This window comes from Callionymus lyra, chromosome 16 (assembly GCF_982586985.1).
Source record: "Callionymus lyra chromosome 16, fCalLyr1.hap1.1, whole genome shotgun sequence".
NCBI classification, from domain to species: domain Eukaryota; kingdom Metazoa; phylum Chordata; class Actinopteri; order Syngnathiformes; family Callionymidae; genus Callionymus; species Callionymus lyra.
In genome coordinates, this window is record NC_141833.1 from 12,770,216 (window position 1) to 12,793,138 (window position 22,923).

General features: G+C 39.9%; 3 protein-coding genes across 6 annotated transcripts; all 3 read left to right on the plus strand.

The window, feature by feature from the left end:
- The first annotated feature begins 286 nt into the window (after positions 1–286).
- On the plus strand, positions 287–3,100 carry LOC148063781 (uncharacterized). Of its 4 annotated transcripts, none has more exons than XM_087811245.1 (6): positions 287–360; positions 524–586; positions 654–1,060; positions 2,151–2,226; positions 2,287–2,394; positions 2,456–3,100. In XM_087811245.1, exons 3-6 carry the CDS (start codon positions 661–663, stop codon positions 2,856–2,858), a joined length of 987 nt encoding a protein of 328 aa, XP_087667371.1. In that variant the 5' UTR covers positions 287–360; positions 524–586; positions 654–660; the 3' UTR covers positions 2,859–3,100. The 4 variants fall into 4 exon arrangements, with proteins under 4 accessions (XP_087667371.1, XP_087667372.1, XP_087667369.1 ...); XM_087811243.1 differs by having other exon boundaries at positions 293–370; XM_087811246.1 differs by lacking the exon at positions 524–586.
- A 2,219-nt stretch (positions 3,101–5,319) lies between these two features.
- Positions 5,320–8,208, plus strand: LOC148063782 (C-X-C chemokine receptor type 4-like). Its single transcript, XM_087810614.1, has 4 exons — positions 5,320–5,342; positions 5,420–5,622; positions 6,242–6,525; positions 7,529–8,208. The coding sequence occupies exons 1-4, from the start codon at positions 5,328–5,330 to the stop codon at positions 8,122–8,124; spliced, it is 1,098 nt and encodes a 365-aa protein (XP_087666740.1). The 5' UTR covers positions 5,320–5,327; the 3' UTR covers positions 8,125–8,208.
- Positions 8,209–14,479: 6,271 nt separating this feature from the next.
- mcm6 (minichromosome maintenance complex component 6) lies at positions 14,480–22,772 on the plus strand. Its single transcript, XM_087811227.1, has 16 exons — positions 14,480–14,638; positions 14,780–14,926; positions 15,001–15,111; positions 16,044–16,131; positions 17,170–17,331; positions 17,389–17,700; positions 17,769–17,919; positions 18,588–18,729; positions 18,800–18,941; positions 19,827–19,934; positions 20,384–20,668; positions 20,728–20,892; positions 20,973–21,096; positions 21,933–22,142; positions 22,228–22,367; positions 22,433–22,772. The coding sequence occupies exons 1-16, from the start codon at positions 14,541–14,543 to the stop codon at positions 22,541–22,543; spliced, it is 2,496 nt and encodes an 831-aa protein (XP_087667353.1). The 5' UTR covers positions 14,480–14,540; the 3' UTR covers positions 22,544–22,772.
- The last annotated feature ends 151 nt before the right edge of the window (positions 22,773–22,923 follow it).

The window sequence follows — 22,923 nt, forward strand, 5'->3', positions numbered from 1 at the left end:
ACTATATCCTTTTTTTGTTTATTGTTCTATTTTATTTTAATTTTAATATTTAATCTTAGTTTGACATAAACGGCCGGGGGGAAATTCCATGAATTCTGTTGACATACACTTGGCCAATAAAAGTAAAACATATCGATTATAATTAGAAAATCAAATTACAAAAACTTTCTACCTGTGATTAATCTGCGCGCCAGGGGGCGGTGTTGTGCATTGATCAACTCCTCCTCTCTAACTAAACACGCGAAGAAGAAGAAGCAAACAAACAGGCGCGGAAGTTCACGGGACACTTTATTGTAAGTAAAACATCGAGTTTTCTCAAACAACAAAAAAAAGCTAAGATGGAGGCAGACTATGAACGAAGTGAGTCAGAGTAAGTCGCTTTATTCCCATCGATGGCTTTTCCCCACCGCTTTATACGCGTGTTTACATGGAACTTCCATGAGTTTTGAGGGGGGAATGCAAATATTTACGTCTTAACATGTCCTAAATGCGTATACAATTCCAAATTATTTATTGTTCTCAGGTCAACAGGTGATAGTGAATGTGAGGCAGATGACTCAGTTACCATTAACGTGGAATACTATAGGTGAAACTATGAACACAACATTAGACAAACAACTGGACCAATAGTTTCATCCCGGTTTCTGTTTCAGATCTTTTATGTACCAGTTGAACTGGTCCACCATGAAAAACACCAGACCTAAAAAAACCTTGAAGACCAAGCTCTGTAAGAGTGTCGCTCCAGCCCAGAAGGTTCCACGCCGGCCAACAAGCGACTCCAGTCAGAGGAGGACACGGAAGCAGACTCTACCCATAGATGAAGGGCCACATTGGGATCTGGACGACGGAAACCAGGACCCGTTGAGAATCGAAGAGGAACGTCCAGCGGATGATGGAGTTACCCAGACGGATGAGGACTGTCGCTTCTCCAACTGCAGCTTCGGTTCTGGGCCGTCGCACCCGTACCAGGACGCATCGCAGAACTTGTGCGTTTCCTGCTGGAAGGTCTACGAGGAGGCAAAGAAGATGAAGACTACGAAGGGCAGTCGTTTAGACGAAGGTACGTGCAGGTTTTTTCAAACCTAGGAACTAAGAAGACTTTAAGAATCAATTTTCAGGTTGATATGTGTTAAATTAGTGGCCCTTCGAATGCATGTCCCTTAACAAAGTATAATAATGTTCATGTTGATATGGTGCCAGCCTTTAACAAAGGTCTGAGCGTCTACACGTGTAAACGGTTACACAGACAACAAATCGTCAGCGTTTATACATTTCATGTCTCACCAATTAATTGATGCTTGCAAGTAACGCAGAGCGGCTGCTGACCAATGAGGTGTGTGTTTTTTTTGGTCATCTGATGTCTGACTTAGACGGGATACTGTGGTGTCAATAAAGTTTGGAGACTTTGGCCATACCATCTCGCAAACTTTTATGACCCATTGTTAAAAGATACGACGACAACTTTTATTCATACATAAGTGTTTATTGTACTTATACACGGTTTAAAATGTTCGCAACTTTCCAAAAACTTATAGTGCAACTCTGTACTGCGTTACTATGGAGCCTTGCGGAGTAAAACTACAGTAACTAGCGGTGTGGCTTTGTACATTTTGGAAGATCTTTGAGCGCAGTGTACCACATATTATCGGTTCAAGGTAAGTAAGTAAAATCAGAATTAATAAATAAGGCTTATGAGGCGCACTGTGGTTTGTGGAGAAACCACAGTGCGAGGAAAACATCCTTTTAGAAGGCAGAAACCTCTAGCAGAACCAGACTCAATGTTGATGGCCCCCCGGGTGGGAGGAAGGGTGGGGGGGAAGACAGATGGATGGAGAGAAGAGTGAGGGAGGATTCAGTGAGAGAGAAAAAAGAAGAGTATACAGTCTGCCAACAGTATGTGATGTATCTGTTATGCTATAATTTAGTACCTATTTTTAGTGGTTCTCCGATTAAAAAGAAATCATTTTTGATAACTACTGGAAGGGCTTTGTTATAATGGGATTACAGGGTGTTCGAAAATAAAACCGAGCACTAGTGGTTATATAGCTCAACTGCATGTTTGTAATAACACGATTGTTACAAGCCGACTATATGTGTTAAAAATATATAAAAATAAGTCCTGTTAGGTGAATATACATTTTCTGTTCTAGATCCTTGCTCCCTGTCATGTGACCAGTGGGTTCTCCTGAAGAAGAGGAAAGTGTGGCGGCGGGAGAACACAGAGGGGTAAGTCCATACACCCAAATCCACAGTCCGTCATTTTCTAACACCTTTCTGTCCTGTCAGCAAACTTTCGAGACTCGTGTCCCGAATCAAGACCAGACTGAAAAATGGAAAAGGGAAAGGACAGTGTTTGGGCTCCGACTGTTCGAGGCCTCATGCTTTCCTGCACAGGTGAACTCTTGTCACTGAGGTATTGTGTCCGTGCTCGAAGTAACACGATGATCTCTGGCAGAAACCTCCGGGGGAAACCCAAACCTCAACACAAAAAGCAGAAGAATAAACGGAAAAGAGAAAAACAAGCTTTTCAGGGTCCGCGATCGGCCAAGCAGCAGCGTCTCCATGGCGACGGCAAACGGACCGATCCCTCCAGCATCAGCAGCACCGAGAGCGCTCAGACTCTTGACCCCGGCAGCTCTGGTTTCTGGGATGGAGATAGCAGCATTTCCCCTGCAGAGGAGGAAACTAAAGTGTGCGACCTCCCCCCCAGTAACATCACCGTGGCGACCAGCCAGCCCAGGAAGTCTTTAGGCAAACCGAAAAAACCCCAAAAGCAGAATGGGTTCAAAGATTTACTGGCTCAGCTGTCGCTCAACAGCAGCACCATCATCAAAGAGAACCGGAAGGTGTTCATGTGAGCACTTCCATCATTATTATGGGATGTTCTGTTTGTGTTTCCCCCATCGTCTTTGCAGCTTTGCACGTTTAATTAATGTTCATTTACTGGTGAGATATTTCCTATTTAAAAGTTACTAAGATATTTTTTGACCGACGGTGAAGAGTTGATGATTGTGCTTCTGTTACTGAAAACGTATTTAGTGTCGCTCCATTTTAAACATTCCTGGCTTTAAGTTCTAATAAAGCACACTTGGAAAGACAACGAGTCATTTCACTGATCGCAGTTTGTTTCTTTTGATTTGACCTACATGACCTTGAAGAGAACATTGCTGTGTCCCAAATCGCATACTGGTGTACTTAAAGTTAGTATTTTAGTGCGTAAGTGTGTCTCAATTCTTAGTATGCGAAATTTAGTGCGCCATGCACACTAAATTGGCGTACTAACACGCCCACAAAACTGATTATGGTTCGATGGACACTATCTACCCTAAACAGCTGCCATCTTAGTGACGTTGTAAACGGAAGTTACGTCATATATATATATATTCATATACGTACATGTGTATTTTTTGTTTGATTTGAGACATACTATCTGTTGAGAATTTGCGTACTAGTTAGTATGTACACTATCCTGATGCATACTAACTTCTAGTATACTATGAGAAGTATGCAATTTGAGACACAGCACGTGTGTCGAACTTGAACTTCCATGGACGAGCTTGAAAAGCTAATTTAGAGTAGAATTGCACTGATGCTATTTTCAAAATTAATTTATTTTAATTATTAGCTATAAATCTGATGTAACATCACATCATACACAACACTGTATATCGCAACTGGTAATGGAAAATAAACAAGAAGGGGGGGGGAGGATGGAATATATACAATTGGAAAACAATACAAAAATAACACAAACAAATACAGTATATCCGAAAGAAAATCAAGCTGATTATATAAAAAATATTATTTTAAATAACTTTATTTTTTTTTATATTTCTGAGCATTTTTTTTATTTTTTAAATAATCTCTTAAATCTTTTTGAGGGGGCAGGTTTTAATGAATCTTACTTTTCCGGGTCTTCTCCACCTTGTCTGCATTCTCTTCACCTCCCTTCATGTTTGGCCTTCACAGACTGCTGCTGATTATTTTTAAAGTTAGCTAAAACTCCCCGATTTATTCAATTTACTTTTGCGCCTTTTTTTAAATGGTCTAACTTGAAATAGTCCAGGACATCTAACCTGCTCTCTCTTTTAAATTTGCTCTTTTGGCGAAACGATTGGACTTTAATTGACCGAGATAAGTGTTGCATCTGAATGTACTTTTTTTTCCAAATAATGAATTGTTCTCCTTAAGATTATATTAATACAATTTAAAGGTCATCAAGCCGAACTAGAACTTCTGTTTTCAAACGTTTTCGAGTTCATCTGCAGTTCAGCTTTCTGCCACAAGAGGACGTTACTTTCAATAAAAAGCTCTACAGTTAACCATCCTATTCTATTATTTACGTTTACCATTCATTGAACTATTTTGAGAAGGGAAAGCACCAACTAAAGTCGATTTTTCATTCATATAGCTCATCACGTTTAGAGCTTTAAAAACAGACTTTAGACTTTATTAATCCCTTGGAGATATAAATTAAATCAAACTTTTATTATTCATCACAGACAATTTTTTCTGAGTAGATTTGATATTCGACATGGTTTGATTGTGCAGTAGGATTTGTTCAATCCCTTGTTGAATTTGTAGTTTATTTCCATTTGAAACATGAGATTTTCGTTCCGATAGTGGAAGTGAGGGAAGAGATAAGAGAGTGTAGCAAGTTTGTTATCTGAGTGGTTTAGATGTTGTCTTTTGGGATCAGTGCGGGAGAGGATGGAGGCCTACACAAACACACAAACACACAAACACACAAACATTGTCGACACAGGAAACAAATTGTTCTTTATTTGTTGCTTCTTTTTTTTTCCTTCGGAGAATTTAACTGTTTACGTTGGAGTGAGGAAGTGAAGTGAACCAAAAACAAATGCATATTCGAATCAAGATTTAAACATATTTTGTCTCTAATGCATTTCATACTTTAATAAATTGACACATTCCCTGAGACCTGAACTTCATTTCTATGCAGATGATGTGATTCTAATCTAGTTAGGACGATGTGAACTCGGAAGGTGTATATTCTGGTGTCCCTGATGGATGAAGATTGTGACCCCGACGCTCGGTTCACTCGCTCTTTCTCTGATCTCCTCCTCTATTGCCAATAAATCGTGATAATCGCGGCCCCGGGGTCTCAGGGCCAAAACAATCGGGGCGGCTCGTGCACACAAACTGTATCCTGTGGGAGATTCAGTATCAGCACCTGACGCCTGGAAAACAGGAAAAGCGTTTCAGCAGCAGCAGATGTGTTTTTAGGGGGAGGAGTGATGGGCAGAAGAAATATAAGACCCCTGACACGGGACCCTTGCACATCAGAGGGAACAACAGGCGACATCATGTCCTACTACCAGGTTTGCTCCGTCTCTTCCATGTCTGTGATTCTTCTGGTGATTCTGACTTATCTCCCTCTCTTCCCCCCCCCCGGCAGCACATCCTCTTTGACTACAACGACACCGGCTCAGGATCCGGTTCTGGAGATTTATCCGGGGAGCTGGAGGAGCTCTGTGAGGTGGACTACGCGGTGACGGCCGACCTCCAGCAGGTCTTCGTGCCGGTGGTCTACGCGCTGATCTTCACGCTGGGCATCACCGGGAACGGGCTAGTGGTCGTCGTGCTGGGCTGCCAGCGCAGGTGAGGGGACCAGATCTTTTGTGGGCTTCTATTAGAGGCGTTACGGTAGAGAGGATTAAAACTCAAGATAATGAATGAATGAGATGTTTTGGAAAGGAGGGTTTGGGCAACAATATATTTTTATTTATTTACTAAATGAAAAAACATGATGTTTAACAATTGGAAAATATAATATAATTATAGTAAGTAAGTAAGTAATTTTTATTTATATAGCGCTTTTCCAAACCAGGGTCACAAAGCGCTTAAACAATCAAAACAATATTCAATAAAGTATATACTTTAAAGATCAATATTAAACTGATAACACAACAGGAGTTCCAGAAAATCAAGGAAAAGCCTGAACAAATAAAAACGTCTTAAGGTGTTTCTTAAAGGAGTCAGTAGATCCATCAAGCGCAAAGAGAGAGGAATAGTTAATTAATAAAAATGTATCACAATATAAAGTAAAAATCCTTCAATAATATTTTACAAACTTATTATCAGTATCTTGTTTGTCATGTAATTCATGTGATAAATGTAATTAACCAGTAACAAAGTCCAACTAAAGAGGCTGAAATTCTATTTAAAATTCGCACCCCTTTGTTTTCCAAGTGCTGAACTTCCGCGACTGTGTCCGCAGGTCCAAGTGCAGCCTCACCGACCGCTATCGGCTCCATCTCTCGGCCGCCGACCTGCTCTTCGTCCTGGCGCTGCCCTTCTGGGCCGTGGACGCCGCCCTGTCCGACTGGCGCTTCGGAGCGGCGACGTGTGTCGGAGTCCACGTGATCTACACCGTCAACCTCTACGGCAGCGTGTTGATCCTGGCCTTCATCAGTCTGGACCGGTACCTGGCCGTGGTCAGACCCACCGACACCAACACCGGGGGACTGAGGCAGCTGCTGGCTCACAGGCTGGTCTATGTGGGTGAGTGTCCGGGAGGTTTATTTGAAAAAAGTCCATATTTCAAAGTATAATTGACAATTTTTTTTATTATTATTGATATTCTACATGTTTAAGTATCAGAATCAAAAACAGCTTTATTGACAGTAATGTGAAGAACAAACAGGAATTTATTTGTGGAAAAATCAATAATTAAAATGAAAGAATAATGTATATTTTTTCACATATTTTTAAGAGAAACAATATGAACATTGAGTGAAATTTAAACTAAAAATATACAAAATGTTGAATAATATTTTATATTATAATAAGCCAAAATGTACTATTACAGTTAAATCATGTACATTTGAAAAAAATAGAAAAGTAGTATTACCAAAATAATAATAATAATTATTAAAATAATATATATATAATAATAATAATACCAAATAATTAAGCATTAAATAATATAAATATATGTTAATAGAATAGTAGCATAAAAACGACATTAAATGAATGATTAATTAATTAATCATTTAAACAATATGACAAATTATTTTTTAAATAATATTGAGTGTTATATTTTAGGGTTAAACTATTGTTGAGAACACATTGAAGAAAAAATATGACAGAATAAAAAAAACATAAAATAAAGTTGCATATTATTTGGCAAATTACTAAATATATTTATTTTATTACATTTTTCACAATTTAAAAGTAAACAACATGAAACATAATAGATAATAATGAAACTTATCTGAAGCCTCTACTTTATAATAATAGTGTTAAAGTGTTAGAATTTAATGTACAAAAGCACAAGATAACATGACAAATTAACACAAATAATGGTGAATTACAAGAATAATAAAGAAAAAAAAAGTATTAAAATAAATATAATCTTTTGATCTAGACTAAAGAGAAAAGTATTTAAACAATAGTCATAAAATATTAACCCAAAACTAAAATGAGAAGATTATATTTGATGACATTTCTTTAATTCAATGAACCTTGTGAGCTGAGCTGGTTCTGACCCGAACTCCCCCTGCAGGTGCTTGGTTACCTGCCGCCCTCCTGGCGGTCCCTGACTTGGTGTTTGCCAGAACCAAAGAAGGAGGCGAAGGTTCCACTCTGTGCCAGAGGTTCTACCCGGCGAGCAACGCTCCCCTCTGGGTTGCCGTGTTCCACCTGCAGCTGGTGGTGGTGGGCCTGGTGATCCCGGGTCTGGTCCTGCTGGTGTGCTACTGCGTGATCGTCACCCGACTGACCCGAGGTCCTCTGGGGGGTCAGAGGCAGAAGAGGCGGGCGGTCAGGACCACCATCGCCCTGGTGCTCTGCTTCTTCGTCTGCTGGCTGCCGTACGGGGCGGGCATCTCCGTGGACGCCCTGCTCCGCCTGGAGGTCCTGCCCCGCAACTGCAACCTGGAGTCGGTGCTGGAGGTGTGGCTGACGGTGGCCGAGCCCATGGCCTTCGCCCACTGTTGCCTGAACCCGCTCCTGTACGCCTTCCTGGGCGCCGGCTTCAAGAGCTCGGCCCGGCGGGCTCTGACTCTCAGTCGGGCCTCCAGTCTGAAGGTGTTGCCGCGGAGACGCCCCGGGGCCTCCACCACCACCGAGTCCGAGTCCTCCAGTTTACACTCGAGCTAGTGTTCGCTAACCTGCTGCTGCTGTGTGTCTGTGTGTGTGTGTGTGTGTGTGTGTGTGTGTGTGTGTGTGTGTGTGTGTGTGTGTGTCATCAACTGATATGTTGTGAGACGATTCTGCTGGTACATGACTCGTCCTCTGCTTCAACATTTTCTGTAAATATTAGTTTCATATTTGTTGTTTACATCCATTGTTTCCATGTAAATACAGAAAATAAACAAGTTAAAAAATATCTTCTCGACTGAAATTTGTCTATTTTCTCCAAATAAACGACACTTAAGTTCAGAATAATCAAATGTTATTATCCCGTGTGAGCCCTTTGATGCAACATCATTGTTGTCAAACTTGAAACAACTTAAAAATTGTTTGTTTATTTGACGAACTATAACTGACACTTGCTCGACAGGAAACAAACCCAACAAAGTCCAGTCGGATTGCAACGTTGAAACCCCTTTGAATTGTTGACGTTAAAATGACTCTGTTGTTCATCAAGACTCACAATATTGACGTGACAGTTGCACTTTATTAGCTGTTCTTGTTCGACACCACAAGTGCTACACACTGATATGTTGTTTTTTCAGGTTAAAAAAGGAACACGACTCCTATATACACAAACACATCAAGACAATTATCTGAAGATGTATTTTTATAAATCATAATTTAACATTTTTTAATGTATTTAAAGTCCAAAAAATGTCTAAAAGCATAAAAAGGAAACTTACCTGCGACAAAAAATATTCTTATTTAGGCCAAGAAACAATATTGGTAATAATATGGAAGATATTAGATATAATTGAGTGGATGATTAATATCCTATTATAATAAAATAGCCACATTGTTAAAGTTATATATTGTTTTCAAATTATACTAATTTTCAAAGTTATTTATTTTTAAATCTTGACCATAAACAAAATTCTATAGAATAATTAAGTGAAAATAAGTGCATGTTCATGTATTTTATTAAACTATAAATGATAAATGAATAGTTAATAAACGTTTTAAGCTTCGTATCACAATCTCTCGGATTGATTTTAATTTTTTAATAAACCTTATAATAAACATTTCAACATTTTTTAACATTTTGACCCAGAGATAACACAAGGGATACATCAAACACATTTGTTTCCGAGCCTTTTGGTCACCTTGACCCAGAGACAACACAAGGAATACATCAAACACATTTATTTTCGATCCTTCGGGTCAAACACATTTGTTTTCAGGCCTTCGGATCCCCTTGACCCAAAATAACACAAGGGATGCATAGATCACATTTGTTTTCGAGCCTTCGGGTCACCTTGACCCAGAGACAACACAAGGGATACATCAAACACATTTTTTTTCAGGCCTTCGGGTCACCTTGACCCTGAGACAACACAAGGGATACATCAAACACATTTGTTTTCGAGCCTTCGTGTCACCTTGACCCAAAGATAACACAAAGGATACATCAAACACATTTGTTTATCTTGATCTTTAAAATGTATACTTTGTTGAATATTGTTTTGATTGTTTAATCTGGAAAAGCGCTATACAAATAAAAATTACTTACTTACTTACTTGTTTGCGAGCCTTCGGGTCACCTTGACCCAGAGACAACGAAAGGGATACATCAAACGCTTTTGTTTGCGAGCCTTCGGGTCACCACGACCCAGAGAAAACACAAGGGTAATAGCTGTTTGTTTAAAAGCAACCATAGAAATATAAAACAGTTGTATTTTCAGTTAAATAAAGGGATAAAAACACTCAAATTAAGAGAAAGAAAGGATGTCGACTCACAATAAATGATTTTAATCTCGCACTATTTTCGATTAAATCTTCGTTGTTCTGGAGAGATTCTGGCGACACCAGTCCAGAGGAAGGTCAAGCCCGGCAAACAAAAACTGGAAACTACTATTCATGTGGAAGAGTGTATTGTTGTGTTGAAAAAAAAGGCAGTTCATTGTTGTCATTTGGTTGGAAAAAAGTGCGACGATTGCGTTTGTGTGCGAGACGATATCTTCACATCTTCACACGTGTGCGTGTCGCTCAGGTGAGGCGAGCGCGTGCAGGCGTGTGCGTCCGATAAGAGGCCATCACGAGGTCCAGTTTCCCAGCACGCACTGCTTCCCACATCTTCCACTTCCACTGGGAAACAGAAGCTGGAAGTTTACTGTTTCCTGGCGTGAAGTGGAAGAAGAATCGAGCGTGAACTGTGGGAGAACTTGTTGAAACCATGATCTGGTGCCAAGACATGAAGAACCTCCTCCTGCTGTCATTTACATTAACTTCTCACAGTCCTCGACTCTCTCCATCCTCGTCTATTCATAGACGTGTGGAAAAACAGGAAAGACTTCCTGCAGCTCATTTTAGGAAAAACAATCCGATGGACGAGGAGTTGCTGGAGCCGCCGGCGAGTAAATCAGCCGCGACACACAATGAAGAAGAGACGCGTGAGTTTAACTCACGGTGATGTGTAAACAGACAAGTCAATGATCGCAAATCAGCAGAAGATTTGTTTATATTCTTGACTCTAAAGTGGATAATCCTTTTGTATCGCTTTGTTTTCCTTCGTTCGCGGTGTCAGTCTGCAGGGATGAGGATTCATAAAACCTTCGAGAGACATCGGAAAACAATAGATCATGGTTAGAATTTAAAAATTCACCCTCCAAATATGTATTGCACACTGAATTATTGACGTATTTCTCTTTTATTTAACGCCTTTTTGATTAAATAGTAGTAATATGAAGGAATAGTTCAGATATTAATCTGAGTGTCCTTCACTTTCACTACATGATCCTCGACATGGTTTACACAGCATTTATTTTAAACAAAATACTTTTTAAATACAATCACCCAAATAGAACATTTTGTCTTGTATGGTTAAAAGAAATTGTTGACGCTTCAGTTTTCATGACTGTCTGTTGCAATTAAACAATGGGAGCAGCCACTAATAAAAATATATACAAATACAAATAAAAATTACTTACTTACTTACTAACAAATATTATGAACTGCTGCTTTAAAACCCCAATATGTAAGATGGAAAAGGTGCTTCTGGCTGCCCCTGGTGTTAGACAAGAGTAACTGCAATGTCATAGCTTCTACGTTTTTTTGTAATTTGTGTTTGTTTACTCATTACTCATTTTTGTGACTTCAAGTCATATGATAACACTGTCTGTGTACCACTGCTGTAACGCAGCCCAAGCCAAGTTGTGTGGTAAAAAACATAGTTTAAATATTAGATAGAGGGTCGTACTGCGATAATTATATTTGTTCAAAGTTAAATGAATCATTAGGGAAAATATGAAGAAATGTTACGTATTGCTACTTTAGTCTCAACTACGTATACGTACCACGATACAGGTTCAGTGATACGATATATTGGGGTTTATTGCGAATACTGTAGTAACAAGGATATAGTTGTAGTATTGTCTGAGTACTTGACTCTGGTGTTGCAGAATTTGAAACTTAGAAAAAAATGGGAACTGCTTTTATTTGTTTTGAAACAAACAACATATCCAAACTTCAGCTTTAAAAGCAGCTGGAGTCGACTGTATCCTCTCGTCCTCAGTCATCGCCGGGATCTCACGTGATTTCATTGTCGCTTTAGCTGCGGAGGACATAAAGAGTGCTGCCATCTAGAGGCCTGCAAGTTTGAGTGTGACACAAAAATGAACAGACACGGTACATTTTGCATGTTAATTGTAAATAAATGTTTTTATTATTTTATATAAAAAACTTTATTGAAACGTAAAACATGAAATATGATAATTAAAAAAACAACCCAAAAAACGATTGAATGTATATAAAATATTTCTGAAAAGAATAATCTATAAAGTGTTGTCAAATATCGATACAGTATCGTGGGGGGATGAAATGGACACCTCTAGTGTTTACAGCCGTAAAACCTGAAATGTAAACAATACAGAACTGTGTGGTCACTTCGTCCACTGCTTCTGTGTCAGTAGCAGACTCTAGCTAACAAGGCTAACGCGGTAATATCGCATCAACTCTGATCTCCCACAATTCAATGTGACATGAGGACATTGTTATTATGAAACTCGGAACTTTATTGTTCCGCCGCGAGAAACAACGAACACTGATGGTCGTTCCCATCGGTTTAGAGGAGCAGTTCCATGAGTTGTGTGTCGCAGCTGGTGCTACCAACAGTGGGATTTCGTGACGCGCTGTGGACGTGTGTGTGTGTGTGTGTGTGTGTGTGTGTGTGTGTGTGTGTGTGTGTGTGTGTGTGTGTGTGTGTGTGTGTGTGTGTGTGTGTGTGTGTGTGTGTGTGTGATGGCGCTTTTGTCTAATTGTTGCTCGCCCACAGATGGTCGGGATCCGTCCGACGCAGACCGAGCTTCCTGCTTCCGAAACAATCGTGGGAAAAGCAGAGGTCAAGACAAAGAGAGAAATGAAAATGGAGGCTCGGCCTGGACTGAAGCGATGACTTCCTGCTCCGTCACAGCGCCGCAGGTGAACCTGCTGCTGCTGGAGATGCAGGCGTGAGAATCAGGAGGCGACGATGACACAGAGAATCACAAGGATTAACTTCTGTTCAATGCTGTGTCTCAAATCGCATACTTCTCTTAGTATACTAGAAGTTTGTATGCATCAGGAAAGTGTACGTACTAACTAGTACGCAAATTCTCCACAGATAGTACGTCTCAAATCAAACACTGCTGCTACACACTAACAGGAAATTACGCGACAGCTTCTTCTTCTACTTCTATTTAACGATGTTGCAACCAGCTGTTTGAACGCTATCGACACCTGCTGGCAGCACGTTTTGCAAGTTTGGAAAAAGAAATAAAGAAAAAATATGAGAATCAAAATATTCGCGAGATATTTAAGCTGGTATCAGCAGCGAAGACGTGTTTATCCTTCTACTGCTGCTGAAAATACACCTGTAAGTATATGAATATATATGCATTTATATATGACGTAACTTCCGTTTAAAACGTCACTGAGATGGAGCCGTTTAGTGTGGTTAGTGTCCATCGAACCATACTCAGTTTTGTGGGCATTTTAGTACGCCAATTTAGTGTGCATGGAGCACTAAATTTCGCATACTAAGAATTGAGACGCACTTACGCACTAAAAATACTAACTTCGAGTACACTAGTATGCAATTTGAGACACAGCACAGGTGTCTTTCTTCCTTGTAGCTTTGTGACCCTGGTCTGGAAAAGCGCTATACAAATAAAAATGACTTACTTACTTACTTACTTATCTCCACCTGAGGTCAAATATTTTAATGACACTTAGAGGAAGGTTTTTATTAAATGCTTGTGTGGCTTCTCAACATTGTTGTTAACGTAACCTTTTCCTGGTCAGAAATATGTTTTTTTATTCATTTATTAAGTCTTTCATCATGTCCTATAAAATGTTCTCCTCAACGGAGGTATGTGCGGCGGCTGTGAAGTGCAAAACAAATTCACAAAATCTTGAAACTCATTTACAAATGAATGACAAATTAAATGAATTTGTTTAATGAGTTTTAAATGTAGTTTTTTCAACATCCCAGTCACTGACACTATGGGACTGTGTTATCTTTATATGTTACAAAGAATGATGGAGAGACAGTTAAGATGTTGATGGATGAGCTTTTATTCTGTCGACCATAAACAACACGTCATGTCTCCTGTTACCCACAATTTTACACACAATCAATTATATTGAGCCTTTACTGCCATCTACTGGCAAACCATGAAACAACCAGTATACTGCAGGGACCTGGAAACAAGAATATTTAATTAAACAATTCAACTAAAAGTGAAATAGAGGTTAACAGGGGGTTAAGTTGAGTTCTTTAAAATATATATCATTTTTTATATGAATTTTACCTCAATCACTCCACATAATATATCTTTTAAAGGTACTACTGACCACTGCAGACACTTTTGTTGGATAAGTTCTATATCATGTGGGCTTCAGAGAAAATATGGCTCCCTCTAGTGGGCAGAAAACAAATGATAATGATGTACAAAAAAATGTGGTAGTCGGAGTACAACTGTATTTACATGTACTTCTGGTGATTACGGTAGTTGTCGTGTAGATCATGAATATTGTTTAATTAAATGTATTTTGTTTTCTTTGATTTGTATTCATTATTTTTTCTTATTGATATCTCATTTTATATTTCCATCACAAAACAATAAAAGTTTTCTAACTCTTTTGATCTAGTCAAACTGTCAATAAAATGGCGGGTAAACTGAGCCGCATCCCTCGTCATTTGACAAACTTCCAATTTGATTGGCTGCGTCTACTCTTAGATTTAAATCTCTCCTCTGATTGGCTGGAAAGCGCGCGGCAACCGTCACGTGGTGTCACTTTCCGCGCGAAAACTGTCCTCGTTGTTGTCCGGGTCAGTGTCACACCAGAGATCTGCTGCTGCTGCTGTTCCGTCTTTATTTTGGTTTTTATTCTAAACCCTCAACATGGATGTTGCCACAGCGACCGCGGAGAACGTCGGCGAGACGGTGAAGGACGAGTTGGCGGACAAATGTCAGAAGTTGTTTCAGGCGTTCCTGGAAGAGTAAGTTTTGTCGAAGCGTGGTGCATTGTGGGCCTTGATTTTGTTTAGAGAAGATGTTGTTAGTTTGAGTAAATAAATGCAAGGATTTATGAGTTTTTATAAGTGTTTCTAAAGCGTTGATGTGCGTGTGTGTGCGAGCAGCTTCCAAACAGGCGACGGCGAGGTGAAGTATGTCCGGGAGGCGGAGGAGCTGATCCGGCCTGAGAGGAACACGCTGCTCGTGAGCTTCACGGATCTGGAGGGTTTCAACCAGGAGCTGGCGACCACCATCCAGGAGGAGTACTACAGGTGTGTGACCGACGACCATCGCAGTTAAAAGAGTCAAATATTACATTTTATTCTTCATGATTCTTTTCCTCCAGAGTTTACCCGTTTCTCTGTCGAGCTGTTCGCAACTTCGCCCGCGATCATGGCAACATTCCAGCGAATAAAGACTTTTACGTCGCGCTGCAGGATCTTCCCACGAGACACAAGTACGTCATCAAAACAATCTGTTCTCACCAGTGCTGAGCAGGTCACTTTGACATGGTAACCTGGTTACGTTACTAGTTACTTCTGTCAAAGGTTACTTTGAAGATTTGAAGAGTGTGTGATCAATAGAACCAGACAGGAGGACAATAAATTCAACAAAAAACAAAATAAATGAGGTATTGCACCAATCGTACAATACAGATCAACTTAAACGCACACAAACGTAACTTTAAAACAATTGTTCTATTGATATAACAAACAAAAACAATTGAACAACACTGTATTAAGACGCAACCACATTTAAAGTCAAATAATAATCAATGTCGAGTGTTTAATAAAGTAAATAACTTGAAAAATGAATAGTACATTATCAACTAATCAAACAATATGACCTTGTCAAAAAACAGCATCTTATCAGCTGACAGACAGAAAGTCTGTTTTTTGGGGTGTTGCTTTTTTTTTATTGAAGTGATGCAGTGTTCAGTTAAAGTTTTACCTTACCTTATAGTGATTCATGTTTAGTTTTAAAATATCACATGTTCTTGAACGCACCATTGTCATTGAATGCATCATTGTTAACTTTCTTTGCACCTCCACATCAGACATGTTCCTGACAGTCTTTATCTCGTCCACGCATTCATTGTTCATTTATATTAAAGGGTTATAAGAGGTCATTTATATCATGGGTACAAGTTCATGTTATAAGTAATAAAAAAACTGACACAGATCTCAACGCATCAAATTTTCAAACACTCATCATACATCACATCACTTGTTACTGAAACTACTTAACGTAGTACTGTAGTAACATGTAACTCAATGTGTTGTTACAATGCATCAAAACTAGTGATTGTAAAACGTTTTTTTCCTCTATAAGAACTATTGACGTGTTTAATGAGACTATATGTTCCTCATCTTCCTCTTTGTGTTCAAGGATCCGTGAGCTTTCGTCCACCAAGATCGGTACTTTGGTGAAGATCAGTGGTCAGGTGGTGAGAACCCACCCCGTACACCCCGAGCTGGTACGTGTTTTCTGCAAAATATCTTGTATTAAAACAAAAAATTTGAGCACACAAACTTCCACCGACCTGCTCCTCCACAGACATGTTGTGATTTATTATATCTGTAAACTTAAGCCTTTATTTAGTGTTTGAAATGACGTTGATAGCAGTGAGCTCAATGGTACAGCAGGGGGCAGTAGTGCTCTGGAGTATGTCAGTGCCATCATAACATTGAATGATTGAAATTAAACTGTAAAATGTTAACTCTTTAAATATTTGTATTAATCGTGTATATTTATTTAAATTTAATTCAATAAGTTCTTTATTGAAATTATTAATTTTAACACATACTTGTGAATATTTACAAAGTCAAAGCTTTTTGACACATGGTTTTATATTCTCAAGCAAATAATAAAAAAAATAATGATGAAATTAATTCTTAATTTTTTCAATCATAGTCTTTTAAATTAAATAATGTTGGTGTGATGGTGTCACTAGACGATGCCAAAAGAGTAACATGCTACTTGACCATTGGGTCAAGGTGACCCAGATGTACCACAAATGTTTGTTTTTGGGAATCTGGGTCATCTTGACCCTAAGCTAACACAAGGCTTAATAAAACTTTCAGCCAAATCAAATTAAACCTATCAATATATTAATATTTTATTTAAATTATTCTATTAAAAAAATTCAACCTTTCAATGTATAATTTATCAAATTCAATTATTTAAAAAATAAAATAAAAATCAATGCTTCAACATTTGAAATCTCAATATGATGGCATTTATAAAGTTACATTTTAATTGATGTTGAATCTCTAGTAAAGAATATTTTTAAAGTTAATTTTCACTGTTTTTACTACTACTAAATGTCTCTAAGAATACATGAAATTGGTTTAATAAAAAAAAAGACTAAATATAATTCGGGGACAAAAATATGATTCCGTGTAATAACAAATCTATAACCTTGTATTATTGTGTAAGATGTGCATCACCTGGTCTCTCTAGTCTACAGGACGTTTACAATAAAATAACTTTAAAATGGTTCCTTCATCTCCAGGTGAGCGGCACCTTCGTGTGCATGGACTGCCAGGCGGTGATCAAGGACGTGCCGCAGCAGTTCAAGTATTCTCCGCCCACCATCTGCAGGAACCCCGTCTGCAACAACCGCATGCGCTTCCACCTGGACACGCACAAGTCCAAGTTCATCGACTTCCAGAAGGTAGCCGGGTGACGCTCAAAGTCTCGTGGCGCTCGTGGCTAACGCTCGCTGTTCCAGGTGCGCATCCAGGAGACGCAGGCGGAGCTTCCCCGCGGCTCCATCCCTCGCTCGCTGGAGGTGGTGCTGAGGGCCGAGGCGGTGGAAACGGCTCAGGCCGGCGACCGCTGCGACTTCACCGGGAGCATGGTGGTCGTGCCGGACGTCTCTCAGCTCAGCACGCCGGGGCTGAGGTCGGAGACCAGCACCCGCGTCGCCGGAGGTCAGGGCTTCGAGTCGGAAGGTCTGCGTGGGCTGAAGGCCCTCGGAGTCCGAGAGCTCTCCTACAGACTCGCTTTCCTGGCCTGTTATGTGGCGCCGACCAACCCTCGGGTAAGTTGGGCGTTAAACGTTCGACGTCCAGATCGACCGTCGACCTAAACGCTCCGATCTTCTCACAGTTCGGCGGCAAAGAGCTGCGTGAGGAGGAGCAGACGGCGGAAAGCATCAAGAGCCAGATGACGGAGAAGGAGTGGGAGAAGGTGTTCGAGATGAGCCAGGACAAGAACCTGTATCACAACCTGTGCACCAGCCTCTTCCCCACCATTCACGGTCAGTCCACTAGAGGGCAGTCTCACCTTTTAGATCGTTGAATAGCGGTTACTCTCGACTATGACTTTTTGAACATTGTTTTTAAAATGACAGTTTTTGAAGCTTGTAGTAAAATTATTTTTACATTTTATTGACACTAAACAAATGACAAAACGAGAACGTAAGAACAATCTTCAAGGAAAAGTTAAAAATATAACGGTTTACTCCAACAATAAAACGGTTAATAATTGAATAGTAATATAATGAAAATAATCTAATAATGTAATAATAATCTAAGTGTAGAAACATGATGGTTAAATCCAACTAAAAACAATTGAAATATAGTAATAATAGTAATTATAGTAATAATAAAACTGCTAAACAAGTGTAGAACAATATATCAGATTTTATTTAACTATTTAACTTTATTGAAATCGACTGTTATAAGAAAATAAAGAAGAAATATTTTAATAATAATTATAATAAGAAAACTATGCTCAACAAGTGTAGAAATCAATTGATAAACAATTTGATTGATTTTTATTTATATACATGGTAAACCTTTTTAATAACAAAAAAAATGTATCAAAAGTACAATTGTAACTGTGATAAATATTATCTAAATATAAAATGTGTAATTTAATTATGATTAAAGCCACACAAACATGAAAGCGTCTCCACGTTGACAGGCAACGACGAGGTGAAGCGTGGAGTTCTGCTGATGCTCTTCGGCGGCGTTCCAAAGACCACCATGGAAGGAACCTCCCTGAGAGGAGACATCAACGTCTGCATCGTGGGAGACCCCAGCACGGCCAAAAGCCAGATCCTCAAGTAAGACCGAAGACCCTGAAGCGCGTCTGCGTTTCCACGGCGACGCGAGCTCAAAGTTCTGCCTCCACAGACACGTGGAGGAGTTCTGTCCGCGAGCCGTCTACACCAGTGGGAAGGCCAGCACCGCCGCCGGTCTGACGGCCGCCGTGGTGCGAGACGAGGAGTCGCACGAGTTCGTCATCGAGGCGGGAGCGTTGATGTTGGCCGATAACGTGAGTGTTTTTGGTTTTTGTCCATAGACTTGACTGACAACTACCACATTTAACATGTTTAATTACCGTAACTCTTCTAAAGTTAAGCCTAACCTCAATTTATTTTTAAATAGAACATGTTTATGAAGTTTTTAAACTCCAACTGTCTATGAAAGAAGCAATAAGTGACTTTTTTTCTCATGTTAATGCATGTTGAAGGTAAAACTCTATCAAATGTTTGAAGATGCATTGCTGAGTTCACTGAGAGGGAGTGAAGCAAGAACGGTGATGGGTCAGTTTATTGTTAGAAAGTGAGTTGGCAAGTAATTGTATTTGAGTACAGAGGCCGTTTGTGTTGCTCTCATTCTTGAGTGCAAGTCTCGCACTTGAGATCAGGGGCCAAATCTGGCTTTTCAACTAATTTACTGTGGCCCTAACTTGACATTTTATTTTTATTTTTATACATTGTAATTTATAAATTTTCTCTAAAGGCAGAAAATGAAACCCTTAACTGTTTAGGAAGTTTTTAACTTCTACACGCATTTTTGTTCCAGCTGAGTTCCCTGAGGGGGAGTGAGGCAAAGTTATTTTATTTGAGTAAGAAGGGTAGTCGTGCAAAATTTATTTTAAATATATTTTTTTGCAGCGAAAGTCTCACAAAAAAGATAAAATTATAATTTACTGTTAAAGTCATACGATGGCTGACATCTCCTGGTAATCGCATATGACAATTTTCAAAAAAACAAATTGTATAAGTGTAGAATAGTTTTTCTTTTAAATAAGGTTAATAATGTAAATGTCTCAAAGTGGAAACTGTTCTAGAGTCATCACAGTTGTATCCAAACAGAGCCCGCTGACCTGAATGTAATCATTGTAGTTAAAGGGGTCAATGCTTCTTGTCTTTAGGGCGTTTGCTGCATCGACGAGTTCGACAAAATGGACGTGAAGGACCAGGTGGCCATTCACGAGGCCATGGAACAGCAGACCATCAGCATCACCAAGGCTGGAGTCAAGGTAACCTCTGACCTTCTGAGCAACCATGGACACAGTGTTGGTGCTAAAAAGTTGCTTTGAAATTGAATACTTACAAACTTTTTGAATAATTATTTTTTTGAGCCCTTCGTTTCTTAAATCTTTTCCTTGTAATGTTTTTATTCAAGCACCAAGTTATTGTTATTTTTGCTATTCAATAATGTGTGTAGAGAAACGTTGGATTTTCTTTGTTTTTTCTTGAATAACTGATCTACAAAATTCAAGACCCAACTCCACTCTCGCCCTTTAGAGAAGTCACTATTTGAAAAATTAAGGTGCGATTTTAGAGATCTGTGCTTCATAACACACTATCTTAATCAGTTTTTAGAATTTTATTATAGGAATTCAGGGACCAAGATCTTGTCCTGTTATAACGTTGCAGCCAGTTTTTATACACATCTCTGACATGAACCCTCCGGACGTCTCTCCAGGCCACCCTGAACGCTCGCACCTCCATCCTCGCCGCCGCCAACCCGGTCAACGGCAGCTACGACCGCAGCAAGAGCCTGAAGCAGAACGTCAACCTGTCGGCTCCCATCATGAGCCGCTTCGACCTCTTCTTCATCCTTGTGGACGACTGCAACGAGGTGACGGACTACGCCATCGCCAGGCGCATCGTGGACCTGCACTCTCGCCTGGAGGAGTCGGTGGACAGACTCTACTCTCTGGACGAGATCCGGAGATACTTGCTGTTCGCCCGGCAGTTCAAGCCCAAGGTTCGTCCCCTCGGCTTCTGTTTCGAGCGTCGTCGTCTGACCGGCGCCGCTTTCTCCAGATATCCAGCGAGTCCGAGGAGTTCATTGTGGAGCAGTACAAGCTGCTGCGTCAGCGCGACTGCTCCGGGGGGGTCACCAAGTCGGCCTGGAGGATCACGGTGCGGCAGCTGGAGAGCATGATCCGCCTGTCGGAGGGGATGGCGCGCATGCACTGCTGCGACGAGGTGAGGCTTCTCCAGAAATGAGTTTACCCGAATATAAACGCCGACTCTGAATCTGTGTTCGTCTTCCTCGCCGTCTTCAGGTTCAGCCCAAACACGTGAAGGAATCGTTTCGCCTCCTGAACAAATCCATCATCAGAGTGGAGACGCCGGACGTCAACCTGGGGCAGGACAACGAGCTGGAGGAGGAGCAGGAAGGAGAAGAAGGTAAATGAAATCTCAGTGTAGAGATGCTTTAAAAGCATATTTTAACACGGATAACATAAAGATGCTTTATATTCTCAAACGTTCTTTCAGGTTAGTTTCTTTAGCGATGAGCACCAAAATAGAGCTTCCAAAATGAGAAACTGATTTAATTTTAGGAAAAATACAGACGTAAGCATTGTTGAAACGGTAATATCAGTATAAAGATCTGACATTAAAATGTAAATTTGGTTGATGAGTTTGAGTTTTGAGAGCTACAAGCTTTTGCAAGGCTGTCTTTGTCCCCCACACAAATAATTAAAAAATATAACTCTTTTTTCCCTGCAATACAATGGTAAAAAAAACAACAGTTTTTAATCAAACTTTAAATATTTAAAATACATTATAACAGATGAACGCTATAATTGCTCAACATCGGAAGCAGAATCAAGTTTCCCGTTTTACTCATGTTGAATCTAAAAATATAAATATAAAAAAATATATATTATAAATGATCTTGTTTTGAACCAACGTGATTTAAAAAAAAAAAAAAAAAAATGAGACGTAACTTGATAAACGCCCTTCGCAATGGAATAGAATAGAATAGAAAAGCTTTATTCATCCCCAGAGGGGAAACACACTTTCACAACAGCGCAGTTGAAAAAAATAAAGTGCAAGGAAAAAGAAATAATAAAAGAGATAATACAAAATAAAATAAAAACGATCTTAAGAATATATGGCGCCCTCTGGTGTCTATTAATGTTCCTGTATTTGAAGCAGTCCGAGCACCTGAACTTCAGCTGGTTTATCATTTTATTCTTGAGTATTCTGGAGGTTTTTATATTGACTTTTTCTTGAAGGCGACGTCCATAATGGAGTGAACGGTCAAGTCAACGGGGTCAACGGCCTCGTCAATGGAGTGAATGGTCAAGTCAATGGCGTGAACGGACACGTCAACGGAGTGAACGGACACTCGGACCCTCAACCCAAACCTTCTCTCCGCCTGTCGTTCGCCGAGTACCAGAGGATCTCCAACCTGTTGGTCCTGCATTTACGCAAAGCCGAAGATGGTGAGACACTTTTTCTCATGTAGTTGCTGCTTTTTTTTTCTTTTTGAATCTGATTTGTGAGAATTGTTTGTATTTTTCTCTGCAGCTGAGGAAGAGGCGGAGCTAAAGAAGAGCGCCGTGGTCAACTGGTACCTGAAGGAGATCGAGTCCGAGATCGACTCGGAGGAGGAGCTGATCACCAGGAAGGGTTTGATCGAGAAGGTCATCCACAGGCTGGTCAACTACGTAAGTTCGAGGAAGCTCCTCCTCATGTGTCGTCGATAACTCATGTTTGGTCTCGATTCCTGTAGGACCACATCCTCATCGAGCTCTCTCAAGCCGGACTGAAGGGGTCCGAGTCTTCCGGCGCAGAAGAAGAAGCCGTCCTGGTGGTCAATCCCAACTACATCCTGGACGATTAATCCCGTTTTTTTCAATCCCCTTTCATTATGTTCGCGTAGCAATTTGTCTCCTCTGTACAGATTCCTTAAAAACTGTAAATATGCTGCTCACGTCCCGCTACTGGCAGGTCATTATGCTCGATAACATTCCTGTATTTGAAGGTTAAAACGACAACAAACTAAAAAAAAAAAAAGCTCCAGTTTTGTACTTTGTGAATACAAATGTTCAGTAATAAAATGTTGTAAAAACTGTATGCATTTTCTTATAATGAACCAGCAAATCACACAAAGGAATAAAAACCTTTTCCAAATTGCTGTTAATATATTCATTTAATTTGTCTACATAATTCGATACATTAGATGTTTAAAAAGTCTGATCGCAATGTGATCAGCCCACCAGC

What these genes read in the sequence shown, in the direction of transcription:
- mcm6 (XM_087811227.1), top strand. Translation starts at nt 14,541, where the DNA reads ATGGATGTTGCCACAGCGACCGCGGAGAACGTCGGCGAGACGGTGAAG. An exon ending in TCACCAAGGCTGGAGTCAAG is followed by an intron (nt 19,935 to 20,383) that starts GTAACCTCTGAC and finishes ACGTCTCTCCAG; the next exon opens with GCCACCCTGAACGCTCGCAC. An exon ending in TCCACAGGCTGGTCAACTAC is followed by an intron (nt 22,368 to 22,432) that starts GTAAGTTCGAGG and finishes CGATTCCTGTAG; the next exon opens with GACCACATCCTCATCGAGCT.
- LOC148063781 (XM_087811243.1), top strand. Translation starts at nt 339, where the DNA reads ATGGAGGCAGACTATGAACGAAGTGAGTCAGA. An exon ending in CGGCGGGAGAACACAGAGGG is followed by an intron (nt 2,227 to 2,286) that starts GTAAGTCCATAC and finishes CTGTCCTGTCAG; the next exon opens with CAAACTTTCGAGACTCGTGT. An exon ending in CCTCATGCTTTCCTGCACAG is followed by an intron (nt 2,395 to 2,455) that starts GTGAACTCTTGT and finishes GATCTCTGGCAG; the next exon opens with AAACCTCCGGGGGAAACCCA.
- LOC148063782 (XM_087810614.1), top strand. An exon ending in GTGCTGGGCTGCCAGCGCAG is followed by an intron (nt 5,623 to 6,241) that starts GTGAGGGGACCA and finishes CTGTGTCCGCAG; the next exon opens with GTCCAAGTGCAGCCTCACCG. An exon ending in TCACAGGCTGGTCTATGTGG is followed by an intron (nt 6,526 to 7,528) that starts GTGAGTGTCCGG and finishes CTCCCCCTGCAG; the next exon opens with GTGCTTGGTTACCTGCCGCC.